This window comes from Diabrotica virgifera, chromosome 9 (assembly GCF_917563875.1).
Source record: "Diabrotica virgifera virgifera chromosome 9, PGI_DIABVI_V3a".
NCBI lineage: Eukaryota > Metazoa > Arthropoda > Insecta > Coleoptera > Chrysomelidae > Diabrotica > Diabrotica virgifera.
In genome coordinates, this window is record NC_065451.1 from 211,330,419 (window position 1) to 211,344,916 (window position 14,498).

Sequence of the window (14,498 nt, forward strand, 5' to 3'; positions counted from 1 at the left end):
AATCTCCTGAGACCCAAGTATCTTTTTTACTTGGTGTCATAAATAATTTTAATAACTATAGTTCTTGTAACTTACTCTCTTGGACTTTACAGAATCAAAGAGGTTTTTCTTCTCAATTTGATTTGTCTCTGGTTCCACTTTTCAGCTACTCTCCACTATCAAACAACCACTAGTACTTGCTTCTGAACTATACGCAAAAACTTTCGACTGCCTTTCTCGGATACCGACCACACAATAATCTTTCTTTTCCAAACTGTCTGAACATTCAAAACCTCTCTTTCCCCCTTCCAAATTGCCAAGCCAATCAGAGACATTTCTCTTTTCCTTTCGAAAAACCCAGGCATTCTTTCAAACAATACTTCTACTCAAACTAATCACTTTTCGGAAATTATACAAAAATTCTTGTGTTTAAACAAACAGTCTTAAAATTCCAAATCTCTCTACCTTTATTTTTCTAAAAACTAATAATTAAAATTACCTGTGGATTTTACCTTTCCCGTAACAAACAATATTTTTAAATTATAATCCGAAATAAATTGTCATTTCACTTCACTGTATTTACAAATGTCTTTAAGTCTTCAGGGAAAACTCATTAAGGAGAAACCCACTGCGTAAAAGCTACCTTCTACTAAATAGTTACAAATCAATATTCAGGGTGTATCAAATTTATGTGCCCGCGTTATAATTAAAAATTTAAATTTTTACTCTATCTTTGATTGATAAAGTGATACATAATAATATATAAATACGATTACTTAAGAATTATCTCGAATGCTCCGCCGATCTCTAGATCATCGCGCCGTTAATCGTACTTTATAGAACTCCTCGCCTCTCGCCGAGAACATATGAGGCGCTCCGAGGAAAAAGGGCGAATACGCCAGTTACAGTTTTTTTTTTAATGCAATGGATAGCCTGATCATTATTCGAACAATGTACCACCATAACATGGTTTATTCGTCCTTTCTATTCAGAACTATAATAGGTTGACTTAACGGAAGCAAACTGTATGAATCTTAAAAAGTATGGTAAATGTTCCGTGGAACAACGGCGAATACGCCACCGCTACGTCGGTACACAGCTAGCCCTCCCACTTCTGTCTTGCCAAATTTCTGAATAAAATTTCCGTGATTTCCGTCTTATTTTTACCGTTTTAAGCTACAGTGTCGTTTTGCTTGTCAAAACAAGTAGTTTTTATTTTGATTAGTTTGAATAGTTTGAGTTACTTTACTAATAAAGTTAAAATTTTACTGCTACAATGTCAGAAAGCGAGTTTACAGAAGACCAAAACAAAGGCTACACTAGAAAAAGGTCGAAAACTGAAGACACGTGGCAAAAGAATGTGAATAAAGTTAAAAGAAACTCAGGTGAAGAATACAGTACCATTAAAAACAGAAAACTTGTGCCTAAGCGGACTGTGGGAAGTCCCTGTTCCTGTGGATGTTTTGAGAAAGTAGGTTTGGAGAAAATTAGTATAATTTTTAAAAACTTTTGGGAATTATCTGAGTATAACCTACAAAACGCTTACTTATCTAAAAGAGTGAAATCTGTTTCTGTCAACCGTTGTCGCATTAAAAATCGACCTAGTCGAAAGTTACGTAGTATTGAGTACAGTGTACTTTTTGAAAGCAATGAATTTAAAGTCTGCAGAAAAGCATTCTATGCGATTCATGGTGTCACTGAAAAGAGGGTTCGAACTGTTTTGAATAAAGTATCCACAAGTGGCACTGTAGAATTGGACAGAAGAGGAAATAAAAATCCAGTTAACAAAGCAAGTGTAGAAATGAAAGAAACTGTAATGTTACATGTAAATAGTTTACCCAAATGTTCAAGCCATTACAGCAGAGCAAAAAGCCCTTACCGAAAGTATCTTTCCACAGACTTAAACATAAACAAGTTGTATGACCTGTACTGTGAGTGGATGACAGAAAATCACCCTTTAATTGACCCTGTCAGCTCACGGTTCTCTCGTGACACATTTAATAAAAAATTCAATATTGGTTTCAACCCTCCTAAGTCGGATACTTGTAATTTTTGTGACAAAACAGATATGGAACTTTCAAATTGTGATGATTTACAACGTAACCAATTGCAAGTTGCCAAGGAACTTCATTTAAGACGAGCCAAAGCAGTTCAAAAAATACTTAAAAGTTATAAAAGTAATAATGAAGACTCAGTTTCAGCAATTTGTATAGATCTGCAGCAAACTCTCCCTACCCCTAAACTGACGACATCTGTACAGTATTACAAAAGGAAGCTTTGGACCTACAATTTTGCAGTCCATGATGTTAAATCTGGAAAATGTGTTATGTACATGTGGAATGAAAGTACTGGAGGTCGTGGTTCATGTGAAATAGCAAGCTGCTTGTCCCATTACTTTGATTCTATGGATCATCAAGTCAAAAAAGTTGTGCTATTTAGTGACAATTGTGGGGGCCAGAACAAAAATATGAACATTGTTTTAGCTTGTTTGAAAAAAATTCATGAATTAAAATTTGATTTCATAGAACATTACTTTATGATTCCTGGACATTCATATTTACCTTGTGACAGGGATTTTGGTCACATTGAGTTAAGGCTTCGAAATATTGATGTTTATTCTGAAGACCACTATATTGACTTAATTCGTTCATCAAGGAAGGTCAGACCATTGAAAGTAGTAAAAATGGCATCATCAATGTTTTTTGATTTCACTGCTCTTCAGAAGTTAATTACAAAAAGAAAATCAACTGCTAGTTTTAAAGATGGTAAAGTATTTCTTTACTCCAAGTTGTTCAAACAAGGGTTTTCCATACAACCAACGTACCAAAATGTTTTGTCCGAACAAGTTGTTTTGCAGAAAGGAAAAGTAGGAGAATATCAACGCCATTTGTTTGATTTATCTGCCGCAGTTTTGTCTCCTAAATACCAACAGCCTATAAAACTTTCAGAGGAAAAAATAAAAGATATCAAGTCACTTCTTCCATACATACCGCTTCATCATAGGAGTTTCTTTGATGAGCTGATCTCTCTCCAAGAATCACAAACCAATTTGGCAACGCTAACTGGAGAAAGTCAGGATGATGTTATGGATTTTTGCTTGAATTAATAATTTATTGTTTGGTGTTTTTTTAGTTTTTGATTTATCTTAAACAGAACAATTTTTAATTAAAAAATGTTTTTCATATCATATCCTTTGAATAAAACTTTTTTCAATATCCTGAATTATAATTTTGGTTTAGATGGGGTGATCTTATTTGCTTAACAAGCAAAACTTTTTATAAAAAAAATAGTTTTTACCTAACCGCATTACAAAATTTTGATGACGTGTATATTCGCCCTTATTGAATTAAAAACACTTTTTCAACTTTAATCGCGTTTTTCTCAAAATGCCCATTTGGCGTATTCGCCGTTTGTCCACGGAGCGCCTCATATACTTCGATAACTCGCTACCGAGTTGGAACCGTTATACGGGGTAGATCCGAAATAACCATTTTCGTTACAGTATTTTTTATACCATCAGAACGTAGAGATTTAAATGAATAAAAAGCGCAGTGCCTTTTTTAAAATAGCAGATATTTTGACGTGAGAATTTATTGATCCTCTTTTGCTTTTCAGAGGATATCTTACAAAGTCCAGAGGCCTTGTGGAGTTCCTACGACGGAACTCATTTAATGTATGCTACTTTCAACGACAGTCAAGTGGGAACCATGAACTTTCCATGGTTTCAGTTCCAAACTGGATCCGTTTTAGGATCGCCGGGGGTCTACCAAAGAGCCCCAAACTTTCCCTCTTCTAGAACACTAAGGTATCCAACGGTAAGTACTTTATTTATGTATAGTTTAGATCCGTTTAAAACAATACTAGTCTAGTAAAATAAAATTACACTACATGTTAATCAAAATGTAAATTCGTACAGGTTGAAACAAATTTTATATCAAAGTTTAGGTGGGTACAAAAGATATTTTCAAGAAAGCATCCAAATCATACAAGGGGATCATTGTTTAAATAATTAAAAAGGGGTCATTTTTGCAAAAAAATTACTTTTTTAGCTGCTGAGGTCATTCAATTACCAATGAAGGTCTATGGGATTTTTTTCTGCAAAGTTGAAGGGTAACTCTTTCTCATAAGTCTTACTAAATTAAATTTGACCCCCTATTTATTTAAATAATTGTATATAAAACTTTAAAAACAAATTTTCAAAAAAATATTTTTAGCGTTTTAAATAAGCACTATAAAATATCTTATTTTACAGACTAAGTTGCACTATGTTATCAGTATTAAGCAAAAAAAAATTGGTCAAAAAATATTTAATATTTTTTGAGATATTGAATTTGTTTATTCAATGTTACTCTATTTTCTATTGCAAAAACGCGGTTGTTGCCAAAGAAATATTCACCTGTATTAAATCTTATTATTTTTATTTTTATGTATATTTTTGATAAATGTATTAATAAATTCAAATTTCAATTAAACTTCTCCCTAAAATGGTATTTGAAAATTATTCAAATTTGCTTATAATTTGTTTTTTTTTAATAAAGTCGCGGGGATCAAATATTTTGAAATACCGTTTCGATAATTGGGTTCCTGGGAATTTTTCACTAATTAACAAATTTTTATGTCTTTTTTTGCTCTTCTCTTTTTTTCTTGGAGTTATATTATTACTGGCCCTTTTAGGGTTAAGTTTCATTTATAATGTCGAATCTATAAGTTGTAGATTCTAGACATAAAAATATTAAGATTGGTCTAAAATCACTTAAATAAAATGTGGCTACTTACTAAGTTACAGGGGGTTTTATTTAAAAATTATTTTTACCAATTACTTTCAAACTATTTGACGTATCCTTATCATACTTGGCAGAAAGTATGGGTACTATACAGTCTACTAAATTCTGATAAATAAAAGTTTCTAGCTACTACCAGAGGCGTACGACAGGGGATAGTTAATGGTTCACCCTTCCCAAATTCTACGCCACTGAGGGAATTACTATTTTAGCGAAATTTTTAGATTTTCCAATACTTTCTCTGTAAATAATATACTCTCTACTGGTAACGATTAAGTCATTAGTTTTCGAGATATTGGACGTTAAAATGAAACGGCATAGTTATTTTGATTCATTCATTCATTCATTTTAAACTTCCAATATCTCTCAAACTGATGGCTTTATCAAAACCAATAAAGTTATTTACATACAAAGTATTGGAGAATCGAACAATTTCGCTAAAATAGTAATTCACTCAGTGGCGTAGAATTTGGGAAGGGTCAATCATTCACTATCCCCTGTCGTACGCCTCTGGCACTAGCTAGAAACGTTTATTAATCACAATTTAGTAGCGTGTATAATAGCCACACTTTCTGCCAAGTATGATAAGGATACGTCAAATAGTTTTAAAGTACTTGGTAACAATAATTTTTAAATTTTTAAATAAAACACCCTGTAACTCAGTAAGTAGCCACATTTTATTTAAGAGATTTTAGTTAAAGCTTAATATTTTTAGGTCTAGAATCTACAACTCAGAGATTCGATATTCTTGATAAAATTTAACCCTAAAAGGGCCCGTAGTAATGTAACTTCAAGAAAAAAAAAAGAAGCAAAAACGACAAAAAAATTTTATTAATTAGTAAAAAATTCCCAGGAACTTAATTATCGAAACGACATTTCAAAATACTTAATCCCCGCGACGTTATTAAAAAAACAAATTATAAACAAATTTGAATAATTTTCAAATGCCATTTTAGGGGGGAGTTTAATTGAAATTTGAATTAATCAATACATTTATCGAAAATACACATAAAAATAAAAATAATGACATCTTAAGCAGGTAAATATTTCTTTGGCAACAACCGCGTCTTTGCAATTTAAAATATAGTAACCTTTAATAAACAAATTCAATATCTCAAAAAATATTAAATATTTTTGGACCAATTTTTTTTTTGCTTAATACTAATAACATAGCGCAGCTAAATCTGTAAAATAAGGTATTTTATAGTGCTTATTGAAAACGCTAAAAATAATTTTTTACAAATTTGTTTTTAAAGTTTTATGTACAATTATTTAAATAAATAGGGGGTCAAATTTAACTTAGTAAGTCTTATGTGAAATATTTACCCTTCAACTTTGCAGAAAAAAATCCCATAGACCTTCATTAATAAGTGAATTACCTCAGCAGTTAAAAAAGTATATTTTTTGCAAAAATGACCGCTTTTTAATTTTTTAAACAATGATCCCCTTGTATAATTTGGATACTTTCTTGAAAATATCTTTTGTACCCACCTAAACTTTGATATAAAATTTGTTTTAACCTGTACGAATTTACATTTTTACTTTTTTTTATTTTATTAGGCTATACATGCTTATACGTAGAAAAGGCATTTGACAAAACATTAGAAGCTTCTTTCTCTTATCGATATCTTTTCCAACATGACATCATCATTATCATTATCCGTTTTGAATCCACTCCTGAACATAGACCTCCCGTAAATAATTCCATTGCATCCGATCGTGAGCACGACGAATCCAGTTGTGCTGGATGTGATTGATGTCATCCGACCATCTTGTTAAAGGACGTCTTCGATTACAATAAGCCCATGTCTAGGTCTCTGTTCTGAAATGTTCTTGATCCGTGTTCCATCTCTGACTGTCAGATTCCATGTCAGCTTTGTAATTCTTTTAACTGCGTCTGTAACACCTCCCTCTCTTGTCGTTTCCCCATTACTGAGGATCGTGATTTCTTCCAATATTCCTAACAATTTTTTTCCATTGGTCTCTATCTTAGTTCCTCTAAGAGCTTCGCAGAATGAGTTTTCAGCTGAATTCTTGGTGATCGTCCTCTTGATCTTCTCCTTCTTCTTCTACCATCGTTAGTTTTACTAAAACCGAGATAGACAAAGCTGTTTACTATCTGTTATTCCTGTAACATATTAGTCAGTAACACCAGTTTTCTTCTAACTAGTTTATTTGAAACTCTGTCTCCGAGGGAGACATATGGGAGATCATATTTCAACATTGACCTCTTCATTGCTCCTTGCTCCTGTATGTACCAATATACAGGATCCAATATGGTATTTGCTTAGGAACTTAGGTTTTCTTAATTTTGCTTTATTTGATGGCTTTTCCTACTTTCACTTTTAAAATGCTAGGAGCAGTATTTATATATTTTGTGGTGTTAAGTTCTTCTACCAAGCAATACTCTTCATACTCAACTTTTTTCAGGACTAGCAATATTGTTTAATATTCCTCTTTCATACTGGTATTACCAATGGATATTGACTCAAATTTATTACCGTTGTGTAAAAAGAAACACATTCCCAACTACGTTTTTAAGCCTCTTTGGACAGGTTCAGATCTCCCGGGATTGTCTCGGTATGACTTGACTGGCCTCCCAAACCGCTAAAATCATAATTCGACCTGACCTCAAATATCTAAACGGGAGTAAAGTGAAATGTTCGATACAATATTCTTCGACTTTGAATCTTATGCGGACCATTTGGCTATACAGGGTGTCCAGAAACTCTACCGACAAACGAAGACAGGAGATTCCTCAGATAATTTTAAGACAATTTAACCCAATTCACCTAGTCCGAAAATGCTTCCTAAGGGAGCTAGAGCCCTTTGAAGATGGCGCGATGTAATTAGTTTTTCTTAAATACCTCCAGAACGCTTCTATTTAGAAAAACCAAAATTTGTATACGTATTTACTTTCCAGAAATAAATAGATTCCATCCATTGCTAATTTCTTGTACCGGTCATAGGCGTCCGTTTTGGGTAGGGCAACGGTTATTTTATCGCCTAACTTTTTGTCTTCAACTTTTAAGCATTTTTGATACTGGATTATTAAATTGTGAGGTATTCTAGTACTAAAAGGTATTCTTACTTTAAGTCGGTAGGACACACCGTTTTCTAGAAAAATCGATTTGAAAGTTTTTAGTTTTGGGAATTTGAAAAAAAAATTGAAAAAATTTAAAAAAAAGATGTATTTTACCAACTTAAACCAAGAGTAACTTTTAGTACTAGAATATCTCATAATTGAATAATCTATTGTCAAAAATACTTAAAAATTAAGGACAATAAAGTTATGCAATAAAATAACTGTTGACACCCAAAACGGAAGCCTATGACCGGTACTAGAAATTCGCCATTAACGAAATCGATTAATCTCTGGAATATAAATAAATGTACCAGTGTTCATCTTTCTAAATAGTTTTTTTTAATATTTTTTTTTTGAAATTCAAGGAACGAAAAATTTTCAAATCGATTTTTCTAGAAAACGGTGTATCCTATCGACTTAAAGTAAGAGTACCTATTAGTACTAGAATACCTTACAATTTAATAATTCACAGTCAAAAATTCTTAAAAATTAAAGACAAAAAAGTTAGGCGATAAAATAACCGTTACCCTACCCAAAACGAACGCCTATGACCGGTATTAGAAATTCGAAATGGATGGAATCGATTCATTTCTAAAAAGTAAATATGCATACCAATTTTCGTTTTTTTAAATAGAAGCGTTCTCTAGGTATTTAAGAAAAATTAATTACATGGCGCCATCTTCAAAGAGCTCTAGCTCCCTTAGGAAGCATTTTCGGACTAGGTGAATTGGGTTAAATTGTCTTAAAATGATCTGAGGAATCTCCTGTCTTCGTTTGTCGGTAGAGTTTCTGGACACCCTGTATAGATACATTTAAATTAAATTTATACTTGTTCGAAATTATAAGACAAATCTTTAGTATCTTATGAAATTTTATGATATGCTAATACATAATATAAGTACATTTTTCATATTCAACTGTATATTTGCTATTTTTATTATATCTTTGTTACAGCCTGGGACGCCTATACCCTCAGTACAACTGTGGATTGTAGATATTTCTAATTTAACTTCGTTAGAGTATCATCTTGTTCAACCACCAAAAGCCTTACAAAGACAGTAAGTAAAATTTACACAACCTTGATTCTCCAGCCGCATTGACTTTTTTTTTCAATGTAAATTATTATTCGATTTTGTTTATTCTAATCTACGATGGTTCTAAGACACAGCAAAATAAACTTTTGGATTGTGTTTATTCTAATCCAAGAGACACTAACTGTTTTTCGCCGAAGTGTTGTGATGTTATCAAAATGTTAATAGGTAACAAACTTTCGTTCAAATAAATAAATTTAAACCTTAAAGAATTAAAATCTTATACAGAATAGGTTCTAAAATACGTCAATTAAAATTTATAGGTTTTTTGGATTGGTACAAAGAAAAGGAATGATTGAATAAAATGATACATTGCTGATACCAAAAAACAATTACATACATTTGCTATATATCTTCCACAGTTACTCTATTTCACGTATCTAGGAAACTCCTGGTAAATAACGTTGACTACTTGTTCTATAAATTTGCTTTATTAGCCAGAAGAAGAGTCTAAGACGTTATTTGATGATTTTTAGAGGTAATTCAAAAGCAAATATAAGTGATTTGTTCAAGGTAATTGAGCTGGGTAAAAGAAACATTTGGATTTTGTTTATTTTAATCGACTTGCATTAAGTGTTTTTCGCCGAAGTTTTGAGATATAATTAGAAAGCATATAACAAATTTCGTTCGAATAAATAAGTTAAAGACGCAGAATTAAACAGAATGGGATATTAAATACTGGAATTAAAATTTACAGGTTTTTGGATCGTTTAGAAGGAAAATAAATGATTGTCTGAAATGATGCATTGCTAATAGCAAAAAACAATTGCATACATTTGCTATATAACGTCCACTTTAACTCTCCCGGTGATGAATATCTCAGTCAGTTAACAACTTCATTAATAATAGGGCAGTTACTCTATTTAGAGTATTTGGGAAACTCCTGGTAAATAACTTTGAGTACTCGTTCTATAAATTTGCTTTATTAGCCAAGAGAAGGGTTCAAGACATTAAACTTACTCGTAAATTTAATACACCTGTATATATTCACCAAGTTTACAACCATCTTCATTTCATGTGGACTGTAATATCGTTTAAAGAGGGAGATAACATTAAAAATTGATATTAGAACAAAGGTGTACACGGTAAAATTGCTTAAGAACGAATAAACCAATTGTTTGTCCATAATATTGCTTTTATATGTTTTAAAATTAATTTTTTTTCTTATTTTACTTCGTTGCAAGACTTAAGCATTTGTTCCTGTTCAATATCTGTTACATTATCAAAATTGCTCCATGTTTTCAAGTAGTATCCGGCACTTCTTTCTTGCAATTTATAATTTACTATGTGTCCCCAATATGCCCCAAATTGTTGTCTCACTAGGTAAGGAACACTAATACAGACCAAAATATAATGTTCTCGTCAAGAATCTCTAATAGTCGAATTCAAGCTTTATACTTTTGTAAACAAATGGTAAACAATGTTCTGAACGATTATGAAGAAATTAAAATTGTAGAAAATATTTTTAATCTCCTTTTTTAAGTGGCGTCTCCCAACCGGACGTTGTATATCATCATCACTACCTTTATTCTATCTACTGCTGCTCTGAGAGGTTCTATTAAACTGCATTTTCAACCATGAAAGTCTCCTTCATCCTATACTCGTTCCTCCTCTTAGCTTTACTTGTATTATCAATCTTAGGAAATCCAGAGAAGAATTCAGATCACCAGAGCGGGATTCAAGAACATGAGAAAAATGCAATCCAAAATTGGCCATACCAATTTTGTGAAAACTGTGGGAAATATGAAAACTAACTTGTTAAAAAGATTGACTTTAAAATAATTTGGTTCCACAAGCTTTGCGCAAATCGCTTACCTTAAAAATTGGTGTTCTTTAAAATTTGGTAAACTATGCAGACCCAAGGGCGACTACTCAATTCATCACTGCCCCTTTTAATGGATTCCTTCCATAGAATTCACGATTCACGTGTGACGGTACCGTCAAAAATCACGAAAGGTTCGGAATTCGGGAGTTGTTTCACCGTTGAAGCCCGGAAGCGAAGTCGTAGAGTCGTACCTTCTGTCCTAAAGGTACTCAACGGAGCATGTCCATTTGTATATAATGCGCAAAACGATTTTTGTGCTTGTGGATGAGTAAAAATTTATATTGAGGATTTATGTTAATTAGAAGACACACAAGGTTATTCTGCATCATTTTTAAAGAGGGCAGAGAACAGCCACTAAATATAGTTATTAAATGATCTAAAACTTATTCTACCCGAAATAAGTTAAATATTAAAATTATATTCAATATAAAATAAAGAAATAAGGATTCCCGAACACCAATAATATTGAGAACTTTAAAATGTTATATGGTCACTACTTTTGTCTGGCCGTGAAACATGGATATTCAAACACGGCGACATCAACAAGTTAAACGCGTTTGAAATGTGGCTTTACAGTAAAATGTTACAAATAAGTTGGACCATAAGAATAACCAATATAGAACTGTTATCAAGAATGAATTATCGCTCATATCTGTTAAAGATCATCAAAGTTAGAAACCGCTCATATCCCGTACATATGTAACGTGCCACAAGGAATACAAACAACTACAACTAATTATTGAGATAAAAATAGAGGGAAAACGTGGCATAGGAAAAAAAATTTGTCTCAGAAATATAAAAGGCTACACCAGAAGTGAAGGAAATGCACTCATACACCAAGCCCACAGTAGACAATTTTTTGCCATATTAGTTGCCAATATAGTACATTCTTTCACGGTTTTTGCTGTAAATTTTAAAGAACCGCTTTGATTGATATAAAATTTGGCATACGCATAGCTAACATGTCAAAGAAAAAAAAATTATATGGTGCCGATGTGTGCTTTTGCCCTAGGGGTGAGTTTCACCTTCACCCCATCTCGGGGTTGAAAAAATATATGTCCAAGATAAGTCGCGAAATGGATAAACTGACTAATTTTAGCAACTTTTGTTCTATAAAGTTTTTTCACCAAATCTATACTTTTCGAGGTATTTGCAAGTGAATATGTTCATTTTTCAACAAAATAACCACGTTTTTAGACGGTTTTTCGCAAATAACTCAAAACGTAGGCATTTTGTCGAAAAAAATATTCTTACCAAAACTATAGCCTATAAAAAAGTGAAAAAAATGGTGTATATATTAGGTCTCTATACCTACCAAAAGCAGAGTTATAGATAATGAAAAATAGGTTCATATTCGAAAAATTCCAAATAGAATAATTCAATGTGAAATATCCAAATAATGAAGCATTCTTGGGGAAACCACATTACCACTTTTTAAAGTATTTAAAAAAGCTTTATTTCTGTTTTTATAAAAAAATCACTTTTTTTCTTTGACTTGTTAGCTATGTGTGTGCCAAATTTCATGCCAATCCAAGCGGTTCTTTATTTTAGAGGTTTTGCAATATTTTACCGTTAAAGAACGTACTAATAGAGATGATACATATTTGGAAGGGTAGACAGACAGTAGAAGCAAAGAAATAACAAATTCTAGCCAACTAATCCAGAATTACATGTTAGTCTAACGAATTGTCTAAAACGTAGAACTTTTTTACCCGTAGATATTACCGAAAATACCTTCTAGATTCAGGCTGCGGGTATATTTTTTTAATATTATAAGAAAAACCCTACTCTCCATTTTACTCTTTGTTGTTTTAATTCTAATTCATAAAACTTTCTTAATAGTTTCGCCTTACGTCAACAAAATAATATCGTTTCTAGATTCCATGTTTTCACTCTTCAGTCTTTGACTCGATAGTTTAAAAAGCCCTGGAAACTTACACTCCCAAATTAAATTTCAGCTCTAACAAACGCCACCGCCAAATTTTCAAGTTTCCCCAACTTAGAATTCTTTCATCGTTTTAGCATCTTCATATCCTGAGAGCAGAATGGTGCACAAAAGTGATTTATTGAGTCGACTCTAGTTTTTTTGGAGAAAATGTTAGTGGGAATAATTTTTCATAATGTTTATGATTAATTTTTATTTCAATTATTTTACGAGATAATTTTATAATAAATTTTTCTAGTCCATTCACTAACAGTGAAATATTGCAAAATATCTAAATTTTAAGTACTTCTTGGATTGACATGAAATTTGGCATAGCTAACATGTCAAAGAAAAAAGTGATATTGTGCTGATGTGTGCTTTTGCCCAGGGGGAGAGTTTCACCTCTTTTCGGGGGTGAAAGAATATAAGTTCAAAATAAATCCGGAAATGGGTAAACCGACTAATTTTAAGCAGCTTTTGTTTTATAGTGTTTTATTACTTAGTTGATAGTTTTCGAGTTATTTACAAGTGAATATGGTAATTTCAAACACGTAGTCTCTCTTCGTTTGCCTTTGTTATCGTCCACATAAAGTCCACATACATTACAACGTGTCTTATGATTGTTTTATATACTTGTATCTGTGTACTTTCTAAGATCAGAATAGCCATGATGATTGCCAACCTCCGTCGCGGAGATGGCACGTAAAGAGGAAGATCTGTGTACTTGTACTCTTAGTTGTTTGGATTTTAAAAGGTTTTGAAGGGCGTAAAGACATCAGTTGTAGGCTTGTATCCTATTTAACAATAAAACACTGAAAACGTTTGTTTTCTATACTTCCACAAAATTTATTATAACTATGTGACTACAGCTGTTTCGGCAGAGTGCCTTTCTCAAGTGATTTAGTTTACTATGTGTTTGTCTTTTTAAAGTCTTTAACTGAAGAGGTTGAGGAGTGGGGAGCTGTTTGTCTCGAGTTGGTCATTCAGAATTATATATGTATTTTTTAATTTATTAATTTCCATAGATTCTAATAAAGATAGCTTAAGGCCTTTATTATGAATATGCAGAATTTGAAACTCTTCATTAAAAGAATGATTATGATCTCGAAGGTGAAGTGCGTATGTAGAAGTGTCTGTTTTTCTATTGTTGAAAGCCCTTTTGTGTTCTGCTATTCGTTTGTCAAAGGTTCTGCCAGTTTGACCGATGTAAGTTTTCGGACAGTCACCACAAGTTAGTTTGTAGACACCACTCTGTAGTTGTTTTCTCTTTCGGCTCTTATTGTTCTTAATATATTTGCTTAAGTTGTTGTTAGTACTGAAAACTGGTGTTATTCCTTTCTTTTTTATGTATCTGGCTATCTTTGTTGTTATCTTGCCAGTATATGTGATAGAGCAGAAGGTAGTGGCTCTATCACATATACTGGCAAGATAACAACAAAAATAGCCAGATACATAAAAAAAAGAAAGGAATAACACCAGCTTTCAGAAGTAACAACAACTTAAGCAAATATATTAAGAACAATAAGAGTCGAAAGAGAAAACAACTACAGAGTGGTGTGGGTGTCTACAAACTAACTTTTGGTGACTATCCGAAAACTTACATTGGTCAAACTGGCAGAACCTTTGACAAACGAATAGCAGAACACAAAAGGGCTTTCAACAATAGAAAAACAGACACTTCTACATACGCACTTCACCTTCGAGATCATAATCATTCTTTTAATGAAGAGTTTCAAATTATGCATATTCAATATAAAGCCCTTAAGCTATCTTTATAAGGATCTATGGAAATTAATAAATTAAAAAATACAGA

General features: G+C 32.2%; 1 protein-coding gene across 6 annotated transcripts in view; it reads left to right on the plus strand.

The window, feature by feature from the left end:
* Window positions 1-14,498, plus strand: part of LOC114326093 (inactive dipeptidyl peptidase 10) — a 396,495-nt gene that overhangs the window by 350,599 nt on the left and 31,398 nt on the right. For all 6 annotated transcript variants that reach the window (XM_050662407.1, XM_050662406.1, XM_050662408.1 and 3 more), the window contains 2 exons: window positions 3,595-3,794; window positions 8,800-8,903. In XM_050662407.1, coding sequence (XP_050518364.1) covers window positions 3,595-3,794; window positions 8,800-8,903 — 304 coding nt within the window. The remainder of the gene's footprint in view (window positions 1-3,594; window positions 3,795-8,799; window positions 8,904-14,498) is intronic.